The sequence below is a fragment of the Pyxicephalus adspersus genome, chromosome 5, assembly GCF_032062135.1.
Source record: "Pyxicephalus adspersus chromosome 5, UCB_Pads_2.0, whole genome shotgun sequence".
In the NCBI taxonomy this organism is placed as follows: domain Eukaryota; kingdom Metazoa; phylum Chordata; class Amphibia; order Anura; family Pyxicephalidae; genus Pyxicephalus; species Pyxicephalus adspersus.
Genome location: NC_092862.1, coordinates 46,561,921 through 46,583,594, shown reverse-complemented (window position 1 = coordinate 46,583,594; position 21,674 = coordinate 46,561,921). Strand labels below are relative to the sequence as shown.

Here is a 21,674-nt window from a genome sequence, read left to right as displayed (position 1 = left end):
GTATACTGTATAATTCTTAAGAACATTGTGTAACCTGTTGCCCATAACATCCTGCTAGTCATAGTTCAGTGAATATGAGTCTGCCTTTGTCTACTGTCAGATCTGCTATACAGCTCTCAGGCAATAATCCACATGTGCTAGCTTCAGCTGTCAAACATCTTGGTCTCCAGCCAGATCCTGTAACCGCCAACTGTAAGCGAAGTAACAAAGAAGAGAGCACATGTTGATATAAGGGCTGGAAAATGTTTCTCTCAAACACACCCATCCTTACAGAACAACGGTTATTCTGGTGAAGGAAAGAATCCTGCTGATTTCTCGATAAGAGAACATAACAGATGGCTTCATTCAGTAAACTGAACTGATAGTAATGTGAACATTGATAGCTGTATTATAATCTGCTAATGCATGGTATTGTGTAAGGGGACATAGCATACTAAATATATCTATGTTTTAAAAAATACTATATACACATTAGTAGTTTCATCTCTGTGACATATGAGAACTGAAACCACCTTGTCCGCTGTCCCAAGTATCAGCCCTTCCCCCACCTTCCTTTCTTTTTGAAGCATCAGCCCTCCGAAATTGAATGAATTCTTGAAGGGCAACTAGGATTTCTGATTATGGGTAAGAAGGGTCTTAGGCCACCCACACAAAAAAATCTCTACTTATTGATATGTCTTTTGACATTTATCTGTAAAAGATCATTCACACAACTTTTTTTTCCTAAAAATAAGATAGGATAAAGAAAGGATTCACTCAAAATCACTGCTTCCTTAATTCTGATGGTAACTACACATAAGTCAAATGTAAAGCTACCATATGCATTTAGCTTATGATCACATAGATCAACACAACCTACCAACAGTAGTATATAAGTTTATAAGCTTATATGTATTAGTGAGGTTGTGGTGGGCTATTAAATTCTGCTCTTGATAGCTTACAAAAGTAACTGAGATTATTATAAAATGTTTGTATGCATGGGAAGCTCTTTAAACAATGGCATTGAAAGTTTGATTTTAGTGCTGTACCCCTGAACCAAAATTACCTAAAAACAAAATGTTTTTCTAAAACCCAACTCCAGATACAACTTTTTTTGTTTTGCTTTAGATATAAATGTTAAGGGCTATGGCCTATTTAAGACTTTATTTGCAGACTTGGAGGGGATGAGTGATAGGAAACCTCTCGAATAAGGGCTAAAAAATAAAAACACACATTTTAGGTACAGAGTTGAAAAGTAAGAATTCTGATAATGTTTAATCCAACAATCCATTTCCCATACATAAAAGTAAGAGAAAATCATGCTGCTCTATGCAAAGCAAAACAAAACCAGCTGGCTGGACTTGATTTATGATGACATTGCCTAAAATATGTACTTTTGATCATCTTTTGTCTAGTAGTTAGCCTTCTGTAAAGTTCAATACCTGACATCACTTAAACATTATTGTCATTTGTGAGTACTTTCATCAAGTAACTTGTAGATATGCCATTTGATGTAATGAGGCACAGGGATTCCTCTATGTCTGCTCAGCCATGCTCTGTGTCACTCCTAAACTTCAGTGAGTGGATTGTTTCAGTAGCTGCTCATATAGGTCACATTGCTTGTAAAATCAAGCTGACCTTCTGTAAGCTCCCTTGTTTAGAAGTTGGGACATAAGTGACTGGTAATTTGAAATATGCATAATATGTTGGAGCTATATAAATCCTGTTTAATAATAAATGATAAAAAGAAGATTTTTCTGTTTTTATTTTGTTGTAGGCTAGTTGAGTTTGTTTTTTTTATGTTTTTAGTGTTTAGCTTTTATTTTTAAGTAGCTTTACAATATTTAAAAGAAGTATTTTTTTCCAAAAAACCATAGCATAAAGGTCTCAGAGGAAACTTCAAAATCTGCATAACAGCCTGCTATTTTTTTCTGCTGTACTTTTGTGGTCTTTACTTTGAAGCCCAGTCTGTTCTTCAGGCTTAATCACCCAAGAAGTCTGAATGCATCCCACCAATATTCATCTAAAAATGAGTCTTTTGAAGTCACCGTGACGACTCCACTGACTCCCACAGAGACACTGAGAAACCACCGGGCTTATTCATCCAGGCTGTCTAGATTCCTCCTGTTAATATTTGATAGCAAATGTTTGCCATAATGAATGAAGGTGGATAAGTAAAAGTTAAATTTGGAGGCCTAGAAATGCTGCATTGAGCTGGGCCTTTGAAAGGCCAGCTCGAAAGATTATAATTGAGAAGAGTGTATAGCACACTCTGCTCAACGTGCTGTGAAGAAATATCCCTCCTGTTCTGGACTATTCATGCTGTATTTATTTGAAAGGGGATTAAGTCCTAGGGTGCCCTGACAGGAAACATCATGTGATTAAGGAGAGGGCTCAGTCACAGCTTAGACAGCCTGGAAGCAGAGGGAGGAAATGAATTCTGCTCCACTTGATGCATTTGGGGTGAGTTATAAGCAGAGGGTCACTACGTTCAACTCCAGGATCCAAGACTTTCTGACTTGGAAGTAAATAATTGCTTAATAAATTATTGTATGTGGAGGATTGCAAGTAGCTTACAATGCCTAATTATTAATTACAACTAAAAAGGAAACAACAGGTAATTGATGTGGTTTTTGATATTTAATTATACGTCTTACATTTTGTATCCAGGCTTGAAAAAGATATTAATGGATAGAGGATGAAGAGTATGTAGGTGTCAGACTTTTAGCTGGTAATTATTCTCACTGAGCAAAATTATACTGTTATCAAAATGACTAGAAAAATACATGAGTGTTTGGGATTTTTGTAATTACTACACTTGAATTTTCATATATTTGTTCATATATTCAACCCATATATTTTATGCAGAGAAATGGACATATTTGCAATGCATGTAACATTGTTATGCAGCCTTTTATTCTTTCTTAGATATTTGTGGGTAACAGCTGTAACAAACTTGATTGTTTTTTTTCTTTATGGAACAACTGTACAAGGCATCATCTAAAAAATATCGATTTCCCACAATGCATGCTACTTTTTATTCCACTCATGTTACATAGTTACATAGTTAAGTTAAATGTCCATCAAGTTCAACCACTTAATACATATGTAAATAAACTTATCCTATTAAAAAAAAAACAAAAAAAAATATATATTCATAGTTGATCCAGAGGAAGGCAGAAAACCTTGGTTTAAATTGCTCCAACAGGGGAAAAATTTTCCTTCCTGATCCCATGAGTCAATCAGATTTTCCCTCGATCAAATGTGCCTCCTGACGCGTTTCACAGAACTGGTCTGCTTCTTCAGGAGTGTTTGATTGCACAAGTGTTGTGAATACACGAGTCTAGAAAAAAAATATATATAAGGGTATATGTAAGGGTATAAATTCAAAAATTTTATACAAAAACATAAAAACTTATGAAAATAAGAACGTGATAGAACATGCAGAATGCTGTTAATATACACCTTTACAGGAGAGAAATGCATAGATCTGGGAACTGCTCAAGATTGCTGCAGCTTCAGTGTATTGCCCTGTAGGCAATAGCAAACCACTTAGCCTAAGTATATGTGGATACTGCCATCTTTATCAGTATTATCTATTTCTGTATCAGAAACACAAATTTACTAATTTTACTTCTTCCCAACACTCACCGCACATTTGTAGTCTGCACTACTCCTGTAAAATTCATTCAAATGATTAACAAATACATAAATATATTCCTTGACAGTATCAATTAATTATAATTATTTACCCTATAAATCTTTAATAAAAGAATCGCTAGGGCTGAAATTGGAATATTACTAGCAAAGTGGATTTTACAAAAAAAAATTCACTCATCTCTACCTGTTACATTACCCAGGCATCAAAACACTTAATGAAAACATTTAGCCTAACAGATAACTTATTGCATGTTGTAGTGCTTTTTTAGGTGATAGGTTTTCTTTTTGTAGGACATCAAAGCAGTATATTATACAATTTTTTTCTATTCAAAAAATCCTAAATTATCTCTGTACAAACTGCACATCCAGTGTCCCTACAAAACACTTGGCATGCAGAGACTTGTGAACATAGTTCTCTTTTGTTCTCTGTATGAGCCATGTAGATGTTTATTTGAATTCAGCTTCCACTTTGCTGGGATACTGGGTATTTGACCAGAGTTGTTGATTTAATAGCTGGCTCTTCTGGCAATAAGTTTTAACACAATGATAAAATGTGAGCAAATATACTTTCATTCAGATTATTTTTTGGAGGAGATGTTCCATTGAAACACCCTAAAAGACTCCTCATACCTTTTATAATATTTGAGTAACTTGAAACTGAAATTGACAGTGACAGAAGTATGTGCTGATACAATGTATAAATAAATGGGTCTGGACATTTCAGGTCCTCTTGTATCATATACATTATCTAGATAGGGAATCTTATTATAGTGTCATAAAGTGCAAAAGTAAGACGGCAAACCAAAAAAACAAAGAAATCAATTGTCTTTCATTAAATGTGTTGAAGAATGGCTAAACGTTTGCATAATTGTACTATTGTTTACCTTTACATTAGATTTACTATATTCCCCAGGAATCAGCTGAAATATAAATCAGGCTTTGAGACACTACAGGATGCCAAAAGAAAAGGCAGAGTTCACCAATTAAATGCAAATAACTGTTTCTGTAAATAAGTACAGGAGGTATCAGACCTATATTAACTACATCTAGCCCACATTCCAGATGCCACATGTCCTACTAGAGCACTAGAGGCATTTAAGATTTCTTGAATGCCAATATGGTCTGGGTTTTGGAGGGAGTTTCTTCTCTTTGAAACACCAGAAAATGTCAAAGGATATACACTAGTTGGGACCAATATATCAGAAAGCTGAAAATGGGATTCAGCAGACCAATTGACACATAGTAGTGGATATTTGTAAATTGAACTTAAAACTGCTGTTGAATTTGATGCTTATATATGTATAAATATATATATGTGTTAATTAAAACTATTTCCAAGTCTAGAGTTGACAGGCTGTTATATGTATCTGCTTTGTTTTTGTGAATGTGAGTCAGCACAGTAAAACTCGAGCATGTCCTGAGTTCACCTTTGTCCTATAAAATACTTCTCCATAACAGTATCTATGCTGGATCTACACATGTCCTTCTTACAGAAACCTCAACCACCAGCACACAAACTCTGATAATATTTTTTAGCAAAAATATGTTTATGGTAATAGTTTATTCTATAATTATGTTGTTTTTTTTTCAGTATCTTCATGTATCACAACATATAAAAAGACACCACCTCCAGTACCACCCAGGACTACAACAAAACCTTTCATCTCCATCACAGCTCAGAGTAGTACAGAATCTGCCCAAGATGCCTACATGGATGGACATGGACAAAGGGGGGATATGATTAGTCAGTCGGGCCTCAGTAACTCCACTGAGAGCCTGGACAGTATGAAAGCACTTACTGCTGCTATTGAAGCTGCCAACGCTCAGATCCATGGCCCTGCAAGCCAACACATGGACAACACCATGACAGTAAACTCTACATCAACCGTTTCCACCATCACTGCAGAAGACAGGAAAAAGAACCAGTTCAGGAAAAACCTATCTATTGGCATACAGGTAAACAAAGCATGTTTCTAGATATCTCTGTCCAGTCCAGTGTAAGGTATTATTTTGCTTATTTGTAGAGGCCATTAGGGTGAGTCATCCACTCTCATTTCCTTTGGAAACATAAACAGCGAAATCTCCAAGCTCTAATTTGTGACTCCTTTCCTGATCACTTTTGTGGTTTGAGTGTTTCTATCCTCTTTTGTGTAATCCATTTCTTGTGCTGTATTATTCAAAATTTAAAACAAATAAAACCTATTGAAGGACTAGTATCTTGTTGTACAGATTCTTGTACAGGCCTGAAAACTCAAAATGACCCCATCAAAAGATCCTCAAACAAAGGAGGAGGAACTCTTGGGTGTTTTTCCAATCCAGTATCTATAGCTGTTTAGGTGGTCTTTCCCACAAACTTGATTGTTGATTACACATAGTAAATATTTACAAAATGATTAAATGAAAGCTTTTATAACTATATTGGTGTTTTTTAGGGAACTCATGGATGCATGTGTTTGTAAACTGTAGCTATAAAGATTTCTGGTTATCTGAGTTTTAATGCTTGGTTATCCAGTTGATGTGCGATTGAAAATGTTTTACTTTTTAATAGAACGTAATAGAATATTAGAACTCCTCATTTTACTGGTGTCTTGGGCTTTGATTGAAATATTTACCCTAACTTCCTGTTCTGCTGACAACAGTTTCATCAGGAAGAACATGAAGAGACATTTGTAACAAGGACACACAAAGAATGATCTTACTCCACAAAAAAATGTGTTTCTGTCTGTGTTGCTGTTGGGGAGTTTACCTGACAGAGTTTTAAACTTCTCCCTGCTCTATTTAAAACTAGGAAAATGGTTTTAGGTTTAGAATATACTTTAAACTAACTCTGTAGTTTATTTGAAAGAAAAACACAACTTGCAAAAAAAGAAGTTTATTTTTACTAATCTTTACTGTTGTATATCAATGCAATTGACAGATTCATCAACATTAGACACACATCTGGTTCCCCATTTGTGCAGTGGTTGCACCCGCTTGCTGCTGCGTCACTACAGATGTAGGTGGTGAAACAACAGCCCACAGCAAGGGGACCAGACAGCAAACAAATCCAAAAACATCATGGATGAAAATTATATTTTTCATATCCTATCTTTTTAATTGACATATAGAGCCTGATTTAGGAAAACTCTCCAATACTGGAGAAGATAGACTATCATAGGAGAACCTTGGTGTTCCAGCAAACATGAAATGGATCTGGTCCAGGATTGAAAACACCTGCCAAAAATTAACAATTGATTTTAAGAAAATTCATTCCAGTTTTGCTAGATCCTCAGGGTTCATCCATGAAAGTCTGGATGTATGAACCTAAGCTTACGCGAGTTCCCCATATATAGAAACCTCACAAAACATGTCAATAATTGCTTTTCATTATGCTGCATGTTGTCCAGTTAAGCTGCAGAGTGATCCATGGCTTTGTTATGGTGCTTGCAATATCAATGTAAAAAAAAAAATACTGAAAAAAAGCAGCAAAATGGTACAAGTGGAAGCAAACCTATAAAAGTAATTCCGGTTCTGCAACTTGTTAAAAAATGTTTTTTCTAATTATTATTAGAGTATTTTTTCCCTTAAGTAAGTTTCCCTTCATTAAAAATAATGGCCTACAGCCAGGTGGCATACATTGCCAACAACGCTTACAGCCTAAAACACTGCAGAGAATATTATTGATGTGGCCAAATGTTTCTTCAAAACAGGTCATTTTTACAAAAGTGAAATGAATGAATGAAATATGGTGAGTCTTTTCAGGACCAGTGCTGGAACCTACTTGGGAGGATATGAACAAAATCGTGGGCTTATGTTATTTTTATATTTAGGGAACATGAAGACATTTGTGGATGCAGTAAGGCAGCATATTCATTATGAATAACCAGTCAACTACACCAAGAATGGTTTTATTAGGCCTGTTGTATGTTTTTACCACATCACACCCCAAATAACAGATGATCTCTGCAGTGTGGTGCTTTTACTAGATACATAAAAAGCAAGACATGTACCTGCAGGTTGTCATCTTTTGAATTGTGCCTTTTGCAGGCAGATCAGTAGAGGCCGAGAAAGAAGTAGATCAGTAGATCACAGGTCCTGCACCACCTGGAGAAATGTAGAAGACGGTATAGCTGGTAGGATGTTAGGATTTAGTTGTGAAGATTTTTGTGGTACATAAAAAATGTATGAATACTTAAAGAATATCATAGTTTTTTATTTATTTTTGTTTTTGATAGAATGAAAAAGATTAGAACTACCCAGTCAGATGCTATTACAGCTACTGCTACTTCTTATCTGGGGCTACTGTGGACAGATTTTGCTTGTCTTCCTGACAGGAAGTGACAACAAATCTGTCCCAGTGAAATGGACAACAATAAAAAGCTGACAGGTTCTAGCATTTCTGTACTTAATGGTAAAAAAAACAACTTTATGTCTGTGTTTCTGTTAGAGAGTTTCTGTTACTTCCTGTCCCGACAGGAAAACCTTTTAGCCAGACAAGAAGTGAAATAAATATTTCCTACAAAACCTGGTGGTGCAATAAAACTTAATCCTAAACTTTAATATTTCTCCACTCTATCCAATCCAAAAAAAATCATGCCCTTACCTACACTGTACAGGCATAGAACTGTGACTTTTATCATTTACATAACGATGACACAATTTCTAACTTCTCATCTACATTGTTTTAGGTTAAGCTTGCAATAATATTTTACCAGACCATTGTGATACATTTCCTGTTTAATCATGTGTATGGAGGCTCAGTCAGTCCTATTTTTTCAGCATCAGATGCTGATTCTGAAACTTGATTTAATGGGGCATCCATTATTAGAAAAAAGAAGAAAAACATTGAGCTTAGTGATAGGTTGTATTCTTTTGGAACATACTTTATCTATGCAATCTAAAATCATGGTATTATTATCTTTACATGTGTGCATGCAGCTTGTGGTAGATTTCAGAGTGGTTCTTGGAAGCAAAAAGTAGCTTTCTCTCCTCTAGGAGAAGAATCACACTGCAACCACATTAGCATGAGCAACGCATGCAAACACGTTATCCTAGGAACAGCTAACTAAGCCATTAGGGGTCCAGTCTGTTTTTTTTTAAATATACTTTTAGCCAAGATTTTTTTTACTTTTATTCTGGGCCACAATAGAGAGATTTCCCCATACTTTACCTTATGGTGACAGTAGTTTTACCAGACAGGAAGTGAGGACAAATCTACAACAGGGACAAATAAGTAAAAATGTTTTGTTTTTTTTATTACTGTAGGGTAAGGCTACTGATAGGCAATAGTTTACCCAAAAGTGAGATTTTGGTAATTTGTGTTGCATGTAGGACTGAATCAGCTTTGGGCTTCTTGGATAAACCACCAAATAGAAATTTCTATATCATAGTCCCAGACTTTACTTTTTATCAGAATTTTTTTTTTCTTTTGTGTATTTACAACCCCTATTGTTTCATTTTTTATCATCTAAAATAAATTAAAATTTGTTAAGGTTGTGCGGTCACAGCAGGGTTACAGAACCCACACACAGATATCTCACTAATCCCTGACAAATATAAGGTGATTTATTTCTCCAATGTACAATTTTTTAAATTGGTGGATTGACACGTTATTGAGTGAAACAGAGACTATTCAGTATGTTACGGAACAATGGTAACATTATGGACTGCGTCACAGGAAAGGTTGGCTACTTCAGCAATGACAGATAAAAACCCTACTTACTAATCTGTATTTTTTCTAGGTTGATGGGCCAGAAGAAACTGCCAATGCAGAGCAAAGAGAAGCGGCCTACCGATATCAATCAGTAGGGATTCAAGTAGAAGAAGAAAGAGCGTAAGGATTTTTATATCCCTTATACAAAGTGGTACCAACAGCAAAAATTATGCAAAAAAGGAAAAGGGGGAAATAAGGTGAAGTCGTTGCCATTGTGACCAATCAAGTTCCATCTGTTACTGTTTGGAAAAATTAAGCATGGAACCACTAATGACTACAATTCCATTTTCCATGCTTGACGTTCCAATTTACTCCAAATAGGAGATCTTATATCTTTTCTACTAAACAAATTTTTTTATTGTAATGATCACCTACTAATTACTTCAAATAAAATCAAGAACCAGTTAAATGCAGGGTTAGCTGTACTAAGCACTAAATTAAAAATAAATAAATTACAAGGTATTAGATACAGGGCTGGTTTTATGGTAAGGTAAACTGAGAAGTTGCTTAGGACCCCTATTTTCTCCAGGGCCCCATCTGAAGGAATGGCAGGGATACAGGAAGCTAGAATGATGTGCTTTTGAGGTTCTGAGGTCCATTTGCCTGGGGCTGAAATTTTGTCTAAAAGTGTCTCTGCTTAGATTCGTTTTTGGGCTAGGAACTTTTTTGGCAAGCATAGAAAATATGAATTTATCTTTCCAGAAATTGTGTCCATGGCATGTACTGTGAACAGAATAAATATCCTTATTTTTGATTCTATTTATATTAATCCCTTGAATTTAACATGTAATAACCAATATGTCTGTGAAGGTTCCCATATATCCAGGTCATTCTATATCTAGTAGCAAGTAGTCACATTCGACTGGACTTCTTTTACCTTGGGCCGCACGGAGCCTCCGAGCCACCGTGTTTCCTCTGGGTATTCTGGTTTCCTCCCACATTCCAAAATCATGCAGTGGGGTTAATGGGCATTAGATTGTGAGGTAAAGCTATTGACATGACTATGGACTTTTTAAAGCGCTATATAAATACTGTGTAATGATAATATTAATAACTGGACTTTTTCTTGACACTGTTCAAGACATTTTGCAGCTTTTCAAGCAGCTTCAACTGATAACGCAACTTGGAAAGCCATAAAACATATTCAACATTACAAGAACAAGTCCAGGTGAATGTGAATAACTACTACTAGATGTCCTTCTTAACATATACATCAACCATTGCCCACATAGTATATCCAGTTGGACAAAAAAGAACACATTCATATAAGGGTAAACTGTCAGATTGTTCTGATAGTAGACTGGTAATACTTTAAGGATGATTTAGCAGAGGTTTTGACCTTTCCCAGCTAGAAACCCCAGGAAGTGGGGAGTGTCCTGTGACACCGGTATTTTGTGTGCTCTTATGCTCCATGGTCATGTGGTTTTGTTTACAAGTAATACTTCATCAGTGCCTTCAACTGTCACACCGATCTGTCTTTTCAACATCAAATGGATTCCATGTCAAAAGATGTATTGTGGCTTTGTATGGCCTGTTGTGAAGGTTAAATAGTAGATTCCTGGCAAATAAAATAGTTCTCAAGCATGGAACTTTACTTCTATTAGTAATTTATTATAGACTTATCAAACTAGCAATTACCTTGTAGGATTAAAAGCTAAAACAGCTGATCACAAAATAAATGCAGTGGCAATAGCTAAACAGGAAAATAGTTTATTTTTGTAGTTTTACTTGTAAAAGTTAGAAATGTATTATCAATAATCCTATTAGTCTGTTGTTTATTACTTCTGACAAGTTAATAAACAATAAGAAATGACATTGTTTAAAAGTAAATGATTCATTGTTCTACAGGCTGCAGGATAGTGACCCCTATTCTGAGTATCTGGATATTCTACAGCTTTACAATATGTCAGGCCTGTTGTATAAAATATGGAATATATATAGCTGTGTCGTGCTTAAAGCTTATCTGAAAACTTCCAATTACAAATATATTGGAGTTGTTTTCTGTCAAAGGATTCTATTTTTTTATCCCACAATTCCTTAGATTACACAGCCCTACTGGACAGCACAGCATATTCAGTGGCCTGGATTTTCTATATTACAGGTGCAAGGAGTTGATAACAAACCAAATCCTGGTACTTACTCTAGATGCATTTATATCCAATGTACTGATTTTAGTTAAAGGTATCAATTTACAAATTAGGAATCAATTTACAGTATAAATTCCCCACATACACATTTTATGATCAATTTTTTTTAACAATGTTGACTGCAATCCAGAAAGACACAGGTTATAAAAGATTAGGTTGATAATAATTGGGAGCTCAGGACAGCGATGAGGTAGACAGCGATGAGGTAGACATAAAATGATGCTTCATGAAATGTCTGTGCATTGGACATATTTAATGTTATACAGTCATTGTGATGCTTGTAAGACATATTTTCCTAGTCTCATTCATTTACCTGCAGACCAGTGCTCTAAATTACGCAGGACAACATAGCGGAGTGCATTGGTGATTCTTTATGGAAGGCTTCCCCCACTGACACTGATTTGAAGGAATGTCACAGCATTCTTTGTTTCATGGCCTTTTAACCTATTTCTTGACTGATCACTCATCACTGCCCCCAGTTCAGATCTCTAGAGGGGGGTAGCATTCTGTATGCTATATTATTAAACACATGCAACTAGGATAGTCTTCAACCGCCTCCATTCCATTGTGTAGGTTTGGGATTACAGTTGGCTTTTTGCTGTCAAAGTATGCATGCACTTTTGACAGCACTTTTTAGTTCCAGTTTGGGCAACCTTCAGATGAACTGCATGTTAGAACTTGTACTTTATCACCAACAGCCAGGCCACAGGAATCTAATGACAGGTTTACCCTCAGCACTTTGCTTTTATGCTTTATGAATCCAGAGCCATGCATATAAATTATTTAACAACCTGTTAAGTGTGGTTTAAAATCTAATTTCCGTACCAAGAAATAAGATGCCAGGTAAAATACAGTAAATAATTACACTAAGGCAAGACGCCAAAATACTCAGGCCTAACCTACAGGAACATGCTCACTTTGATCAGAAATCTGTAGACATCAGTTTTATATTAAAGTTCACTTATTAGCAAACAAATGTAATGTGCTATACATTAATGTTCAATTGCACAGTCCTTGTTTTGTATAACATTTTTTCAAACAAAAAAAAAATACAAACTTTCAGTTATTGTCACCTAAAATGAACATTGCTGATTGATTTGGGTAAAAAATTGCTAAACAGACTGACTGTACAGCTCTCTGCACAGAAGCCTGTTTTGTTCAGCGGAGAGGGTAAAAGGAAGTAGGAGCGAGCAAAAGGTACCCTACTGCTGGGACTTCAATAGAGTTTACAGTGGCATTGGGTATTATTTGTCATTAGCAATTCAAAACAGCAGATCACTATTGACCTCCTTCCTAATGTGAGAGGACATCTGTACCTACTACTATTTTAAAGGAGAGATCATTTATGGCAGAAAAGTCTAGTAGGTATTTGATGCTTAAGATTTTTAAAGTCAAACATTCATGCTTTGATTACCAAATGTGCATGTCTATATATAGAGAGAGAGCTGGGAGGGAAAGTATGGTCAGATACTACTGTGATAGGTTTAACCTTGAAAAATCCAATTTATCAGTCAACAGAGACTGGTGGCCAGTTCTTAAAAAAATAAAGACAGTCTGAAGAGTTTGCACCTGCGAGCAGAATAATGTCTTCCAGATCAGGATTCTTTGTGGGCTAAATACTGACATGTGTGCAGATTCAGGATTACAGGATAGTCATCCCTTGAAGGCCACAATCAGGCCGAGATGTTTATATAAACATTTTTCTGGCTCATCCTTTCAGATTTGCTGCTCTCTTTTAGAAAAATACTTTAACAGCACTACTTTATACACTTAGTACTGCAGCAAAATGGTAGGAACTTTTGAAGATGTCCTAAAGGGAAGCTAAAACTAAATGATTTAAAGCCAAAATCTGCTCCCACCTAACTCGGAATAGCTCACTTCTAGACAATCATTACAGTGATTTTGATGAAGGTTTCAGCCTGTGTTAGAGGGTTGTAAATGAAAACAGAAAAAGTTGTAAATAAGAACATGTTAAAATGCTTGTTGATATCTGCTATAAAGTATTCAATACAAATACGATTTTCTTGGTGACAGTTTTGCATACACAATATGTGAACATAGAAATCCATGATTTACCTCCTGATTCTACTCTAATGTAAGAAATGACATAATGAAAGTCCCCCTCCCAGCCAACAGTCTTTTCCTTAAGGCCCACTAGCTCTAGTTCTAGTTGGCCTGAGGATAATTTTGTGAAATGTTGTTTAAAGCCAGTTTACCCTTACCTGTAATTCAGATCATTTAAATAATTTATAGTATCAATTAGCTAGTTCTCTGCACCCAACTATAAACACCAACTATGACATTTACAAATGGGTTTACCTCTTTGCTGTTTTTTATGGAAAATGCAGTACTAAAAAATTACCAACTTCCTTCTGATGACCAAGAAGTAGTTTTTCATTCAGAGAGATACTTGTCCCTAAAGGCAGATAAGAGGAATATTATTTTTATTATTATTATTATTATTAATAAACTGTATTTTTATAGCACCGAAATATTACGCATCGCTCTACATTAAATAGGGGTTTGCAAATGACAGTCGGATACAAACACTTGGCCTGATTTATTAAAACTCTCAAAGGATGGAGAGGATACACTTTCATCAGTGAAGCTGGGTGATCCAGCAAACCTGGAATGGGTTTTCTCAAAGTCATTTGTTATTTGCTAGCAAATGTTTTTAATCCTGGACCAGATCCATTCCAGGTTTGCTGGATCACCCAGCTTCACTCAATAAAGTGTATCCTTTCTAGCCTCGGAGAGCTTTAATAAATCAGCTCCAATGACACCAAACTTTTGGGAGGATTTATGAATACAAAATACTGGGAAATGTTTAAAGTTTTTATTCGTAGGACAAAGCCCTCATTACCACCTTCATGCAGAAGTGAGAAAATATTCAGTTTTAGAGACACAAAGAAAACAGCCACTATTTACACAGGAAGCACTTCTGCCCTGCAGCTGACATGTATGGAGTGTTATGTTGCATACAGGTTTATCCAGTCTGTGATGTTGAGCTGTCCAGCACCTTACACCACTGTTTATTGCTAATTAAATTTCAAAATCTATAATTAGGAAGATTCTATCTAATCTTAAGCTAGTGAAGAGTAGAGGAAATTTAAAGCCCAACAGCATTGTCTATTCTACTATGCAGCTAGGTCCAACATAAAATTCTATGTTATTAGACATTTTAAGCTGAGCAGACACACGTCCATGCCATTGGATTGATTGAATGACAAGAGATCATCTCTATGTAGAAAAACATTCACTTCAAGAACAATCTTAACAGTTATTATTATTATTATTATTACTACACAGTATTTCTATAGCACCAACATATTACACAGCGCTGTACAAAGTCCATAGTCATGTGACTAGCTGTGCCTCAAAGGGGACTCACAATCTAATGTGCCTACCATAGTCATATGTCATTAATACAGTTTAAGGGTAATTTTGGGGGTTAGCAACCTAAACTAACTGCATGTTTTTGAAACGTGGGAGGAAACCAGAGTACCCGGAGTAAAGCCATGCAAACACGGGGTGAACCTACAAACTCCATGCAGATAGTGTCCTGGCCGAGTTTTTAACCTGTGACCTAGCCCTGCAAAGGTCAGAGCACCTACCTCTGAGTCACCGTGCTGCCCATCTTTCCAAGCAATTCGAACAATCTCTAAGTAAACCTTGCAGGGGGATAATTCTCTTTATTAAGTGAACAACCTGTATTCCTTTAGCAAATGTACCAATGTCTGTTTACAGACAACAATAGGAGAAATTTTATAAGACAAAGAAAAAATGAATAACTTAAACAATTTAGGAAATGTGGTGGATTTTAGCTTCTTCAAATGATATGCTATGTTTCTCAACTAGGTCCCACTAGAATATGTAGAAGGAAAGAGTGACCACAAACATTTTTGAGTGAATTCCTTAAGCAAAACATGACTTCATTAAAAGGGAATTTATGCTAAAACATGTATCATTTGCTGTAGCATTTGTTCTCAAAGAAAACAAGGATCCACCTTACAAATCAAATTTTCTGCTGAACTTTATGCCAAAAATGTTTGGTTTTGGTGAGTTCAAATACATATAAAAATCCCATATATTAACTTCAAGCCTGATATATTTAGCAGGATAGGGCAACCAGTTTACAATAAAATACATTCCAGACAAATGTGAAAATGTTTCATTGTACATGTAAATTGACCCAGGAGACACATCCTACCTTTTCAGTTCATGTTTATGCTGCCATTCATCTCACACAGCTGGCTGCCCCAATAGTTATAACCCTACAGCATTTAGCATCCACATCTTCTAAATGCAAGTTATTGTGTTCCCTGGTTCCAGTATTCTCTCTGCGTTCCCAGAACAGAGTCCTATATAGTGTACACAGTATAGAGTCTGCACCACATATAATAAAATGGCACAGGTTTACCATTTTAACAATGTACAATATTTACAGCATGGAAAGATAGATAACCTATATTAGATCTTATTACTGGGCTTTATAGATATATAAAGTATAACTGTAATCAAGTAATGCTTTCATTAAAAGTCATTAAATGTATTTTGCCTTAACCCACCATAACTGCCTTAGACTATCCACACAATGATGGATTTTTGTGTTTAGTTGAGCAGTCTGTTTTAAATAACTGACCACGATATTGAGTGTAGAATTCAAAGTACTTTGATTGTTCAGATTGGAAAATTCACAAGTATTTAACAGGGTTTTGAATATGGTTTGAAACAATTTTGAAACATGGAGATATTTGCTGATCTTCGTTAACTGGGAGGTTTATAAAGGTGGAAATTATTGATGAAATTTGCATTTTAAAAAGTTGATACTAAAGTATTGGGTGTACATCAGTTGCAATGGGTGGTAGCAGGGTGCATTGTTTTTCAATGTTTTTCAATTATCATCAGTGAGTTTGTGCTTGTTTGTTGTCCAGTCACAGGCCAGAGAAGTACCTGGAGTAGGCTGTGTTACCTAATGTCAGTGCAGACAGGTCCAGAACCAAGCTTTGCTGTATTGTTGGTGTATAGCCGATAAGACTGGTCGAACAGCGCTTCATACTTTAACAAGAAAACAATTCACATCTACTGTTGTTGTACAATAGTTCGATTCATAGAACATTCACATCTACTGCTATTATTATTATTATTATTATTATTATTATTATTAATAATGATAATCACTATTTATATAGCGCCAACATGTTACGCAGTGCTGTACATTAAATAGGGGTTGCAAATGACGGACAAATACAGAAAGTGACACAGGAGGAGAGAACCCTGCCCCAAGGAGTTTACAATCTAGAAGGTTGGGGAAGTAGCACACAATAGAGTGGAGATACTGCATATTATACATCTCTTAGATTGTAAGCTCTTCCTCCTGTGTCACTGTCTGTATCTGTCTGCCATTTGTGACCCTTATTTAATGTACAGCGCTACATAATATATTGGTGCTATAAAAATACTAATAATGATATCCATCTTATATCATTCTAATAATATATCATATATCATTCATAATATAAAAAATTTGAAACAAAAACTATAGACTGTGTAAAGCACACATTTTAGACTGAATATGTTTAAAAATCATTTAATATTCTTTAAAATCCTAAAATATATTTCTTGTTCCATTGTTTTACACCATGCATTACAGGACAAATACATAATAATTTGAAATAATGTTATCAGTAAGTCTAGGAGAAAAACAAAAAAGACAAGGTTGCCATTTTAAATTCAGTAAACCATTGCATATTATTTTTACTCAGATTAGTGAAAGTTAACTTTTGATTGGTTAAAATTGGTTGCTCTACTTTGCAATTTTCATCTTGTTCCTATAGGTATTTATGGTGCCCGACCTAATTAATTAAAATCCTGCTGTCTTGCTTTATTTATGTGAAATCATGCAAGAAGCAGGATGACTCAGATTGCTAAATCTGGATAACAACAAAAGCATTAAGCGAGTCATCGCATTCAATATGTTTAGCATTTGATGTCTCACATTTGGAACAAAAGGTGATTACTACTAAATTACGGTAACTCTTTTCATATTTGAGAGTTTGCTGTTCACTGGTGTTTTAGGGCAGCAGTATGTAAGCACACACACACGGATTATTCGCACTGACATTCAGGTGACTAAAGCATCTTCAAAGACATGAAAGAGATCATTGTTGGCTTGATAGCAGAACTTTCATTTGAAGTAACAATAGCTGCACAGATGGAGCGAGGGATCCAGGACAAGCACGTTGGCGCTTGTCATATCTTCATTAACTCTTTCACTAGAATATTTAAAATCAAGGTCCCAATATACAAGGATGTATCTGTAAATTAATTAGTTTTCATAACAAGATATTTGGGTATCACAAGCTGGGGAGCACCCCCCATGCACCGGATCTAATTGGCATCTTACTACAGTTGCTTAAAAAAATGTTTGCTTTGCCTTGTCTTAGCAAAAATGTTCTTTTCCACTGCTTGCTGCAGTCCTTCCACAGTAAGCCCCCTCACCCAGCTAGGAGCATTAGAACCAAGAGTAACACTACCACAAGCACATTGGTGGTAGTAGTCTATCAGTATCCATGGCCTGGTAAGACTTCCAGAATTCAATACAGGATTCTTATTGACCTGGAATGGCTTACATATTCATATAAAGGAATATATAAAAAAAAGCAGATCAATACGTTCTTTACCATCGACGGAACAACATATTAAAATAATTTATCATTGGCACTACCATTATGTATTCAACAGGTTTCCATTAAAGCACAGGTATTTTGTAAATGTTCCTACAGTGGAGCAAAGCTCCAAACAAGGGTAATCTTTTGTATAGTCAATGCATTAAAACTGTAGCATGCAATACTTTTTATAGCATAACATATCCTTTTCTTTAGGCGTTTTTATATCTAAATATTTAATAAATGGCCATCCTCAATTCAGGTGTCACCATGGTGGCATACTATTCTTTTCTAGATTTAATAGCAGAAGCTCTCTTCTTGAATCTCCCTATGGCTCTGCATTAACACAGCACACAGTCAGGAAAAGTTAAGGTGATGAGTCTTTCCCTCGGTTTTAAGGTTGTGTGTACAATTGTGAAGGTGAACTATAAATTTCTTTAAACTGTAACATTTTTAGCAGCTAATAATTTTATTACCTAGATCAGTGATTTCTGACAAGGGTCAGAGGAACTCTTAAGATTCCTCCAGGGGTTACTAGGTGTTCCTTGAGCTGTGGCTGATTGACTTTCCATGTGATAGAGACCTCAAGTTTTTGTGTCCAATGCAAGTCAGTAGCATGATACTGAAGTTCTTGTGTGGTAAATGGTTAAATGTGGTAAATTTTTTTATAAAAACAATAAACAAATAAACACATATATCCACAACATAATGAAGAGGTACAGATCATGACAATTTTAATACTGTAACAATGTCAGCATACATGTGCTTATAATTATGACAATAAAACTGATTTGTAAAGCGTGTTTTCTTTTCACTAAATAGAGACCATTTCCTAACCCTTGACCACATAAACTGCAGTTCTTTTTAGCTGTCTGTAAGGGGGACATTCTTTTCACTGGTCACCAATGTAGGACATATTTTTCCATTGTCCTCATATGGGCACAGCCAGGGGCTCTTCAAGACATGAGCATTATTCTGGGGGTTCTTAAGGAGTAAATAGATTGAGAAAAACTGATCTAGATGATGCTTACTTTAGTGTAAATGTGTTTAAACGTTCTACATAAATAACATAATAATATTAGTGATAATAAAACAGTATTGATGATAATACAAATAAAATTATATATAGGAATCTTACAAAATAATTGAATACCAGGATTAATTGTGTACATCTCATGGCTGCTGAAGCAAGTCTCCCTTCCCTAGTATATCAGAAAGTACTATTGTCTAATTTATAAACAGTAGAAAGAACCCTGGGCTGAGGATCAAAGGATTCCTTTCAATGGAAGATGATTCTTCAATTAGAGTTGGAAATGGCAACATGTGGAAATGGTAAATGCAGCAGGATATGTATCAAAGAAAATTAAACAGACCTATAATAAAGTAAACATTATATACAACATAATAGCTAATAAAAGGAATAAAGGCTTTACAAAAGAAATGTTGTAAGAAAAAGACAATACGGAAAATAGGAGAAAGAACTATGTGTACAGGAGGAAATAAGATTAGTAGCAGTAAAGAGTGTGATTAAATAGGCAGTTAATGCAACAGTTGTAAAGTTCTCTGAAAGGGCAGAAGTGTGTTTTGTGTCATTAGAAGTTCGCTAGTGGAATGGAAGTGCAATGGAGTTCGAGAACAAGGTCCAGTGCAGATAAGTACAGATTTTAGTTGGTAAAGAGATAAGCACATTTTCATATAATATATTGTTTATTTAATATTGTTGATAACTAGTCAAAAGTCAAAAAACCAAACCTTGAATACCAAATAAAAAAAAAAAATTAAAATGAAAGGTTACAGTGTGCACCAATGCACTAATACTTTCCTAATCCCAATCCATTCCAGAGCAAAAACATAAAGCACTATGACAATAAATAAACCTAATACGTCAACCCAACCTTTTTTTAAAGTTCTGCAGACTTCAAAATTAGTTATAACATTAAAAGTTTTAATTTCCACCCAACCCTATATATTGGGGCATCACCAGAACTTTAGTAAAGTATGTGAATGTACTAAAATCCACTGAAAATAATAGACCCCTGTCTGTTTGCTAAATTCAACAATTTCACTGGCCCAGACACTGTGCATAGAATTCTAAATTTAAAAAAAATGTTGATCCAGGCGCACTTAAAGGTATACTATAATATACAAAAGGTGTTTAGAGTTGGCATTATTGTGACAACACGTTGTTAAACATACTCACTGGCACATTCTGTTGCTAATAGATAAAAAAAACATTTAACAGTCACAAGGAAAAGTGGCAATGCAGAAACCCTTCATCGAGTGATGGTGAAAAAAAAATAAATTTATTTGGGAACACAAACCAGTCATAACCTACATAAGAAACATGGCATCACCAAGATATACCAGGACTTTAGGATTACCATACCTTACACCACATAAATATCAAGTCCTGTTGTGAGGGTGTAAATGAAACATGATTCTAGAAACCCCCTACAACACCAGGTGAATGAAAACACAATCGATAGCAATAAACATGTGACAGTAAAGCAGATGTACTGGTTGTTAAACAAATGAACGCCAACCAAGAAGGGCACTAGCCATACTCTAGTAACCTGCAAAGAAAGCACAATAAATAGACACATATTGCACGCAGCCATGCACTCAAAAATAAGTGCCAACAAAAAACAAAGAGGGGTTGCAAGTGTGAGTACAGCTTATTACCCAGACTAAGTCACTCAACAAACAGAGTTGTATTTATTTTTGTATTTAATTTTACTCAGGGCAGTTCATTTTTTTATTTTTGTTCTATGTATCTGTATTGGATGACTTCTGTTTTGGATAACTTATCTATCGAATAAATCAGCCTGCATATCTCAAAATTTGTTAAAGAGAGACTGATAAACTGCACCAAGCCAGGTAAAGCTCCCTCTAGTGGCTAAACTGATTTGCCCTATACTAAATATAGTAATAAAACTAAAGAAGTCTTGTCCAACTTTACTTTTAGTAAACACCTAGGTATAAGTCAGATGTGCATTCACATTCTTCCTTTTTTTTAAATATTGGTCAATACAATAATTCCCATATTCTATTTCCCTATTACTTACTGATAAAAAATATCATGTAGTGATTTACAATAACACTGGTATTCCTGCATAGAATACCGGTTTCTCTAAAGTAACATTTTCTGCATTAAATCCGATCTGTATGTTTTGTAACCACATTGACTTGACAGCTTTAGAGCGCTGTCACTTTAACAAGCTACAGCTTTTGAAAGCAATGGGTCAGGTTACATTGAAGCATGTGGATTGCCTATGCCTGTGTTCCCACGCCTTCAAAGATGTTTAAATGGATTTATCTGTTAGTGAAAGCCCTGTGTTATCAATAGAGGAATGCAAACACTGCACACTTGTAACTGGTGTAGACAGTTGTGATGTCACATCTTGTGAATGTTCCCTATCCAGCCAGAATTGTTTGATACATTTGAAAAACTTTGAGCACAAGGGGAGTGAAATACTGATAAGTGCTGAGCACATTCTGTAACGCTTGCGGTTTAGAGAATGCTGTTTG

General features: G+C 35.4%; 1 protein-coding gene across 5 annotated transcripts in view; it reads left to right on the top strand.

Annotated features, from left to right (window-relative positions):
* Nucleotides 1-21,674, top strand: part of DLGAP1 (DLG associated protein 1) — a 303,658-nt gene that overhangs the window by 252,923 nt on the left and 29,061 nt on the right. For all 5 annotated transcript variants that reach the window (XM_072411376.1, XM_072411375.1, XM_072411379.1 and 2 more), the window contains 2 exons: nucleotides 5,231-5,595; nucleotides 9,360-9,451. In XM_072411376.1, coding sequence (XP_072267477.1) covers nucleotides 5,231-5,595; nucleotides 9,360-9,451 — 457 coding nt within the window. The remainder of the gene's footprint in view (nucleotides 1-5,230; nucleotides 5,596-9,359; nucleotides 9,452-21,674) is intronic.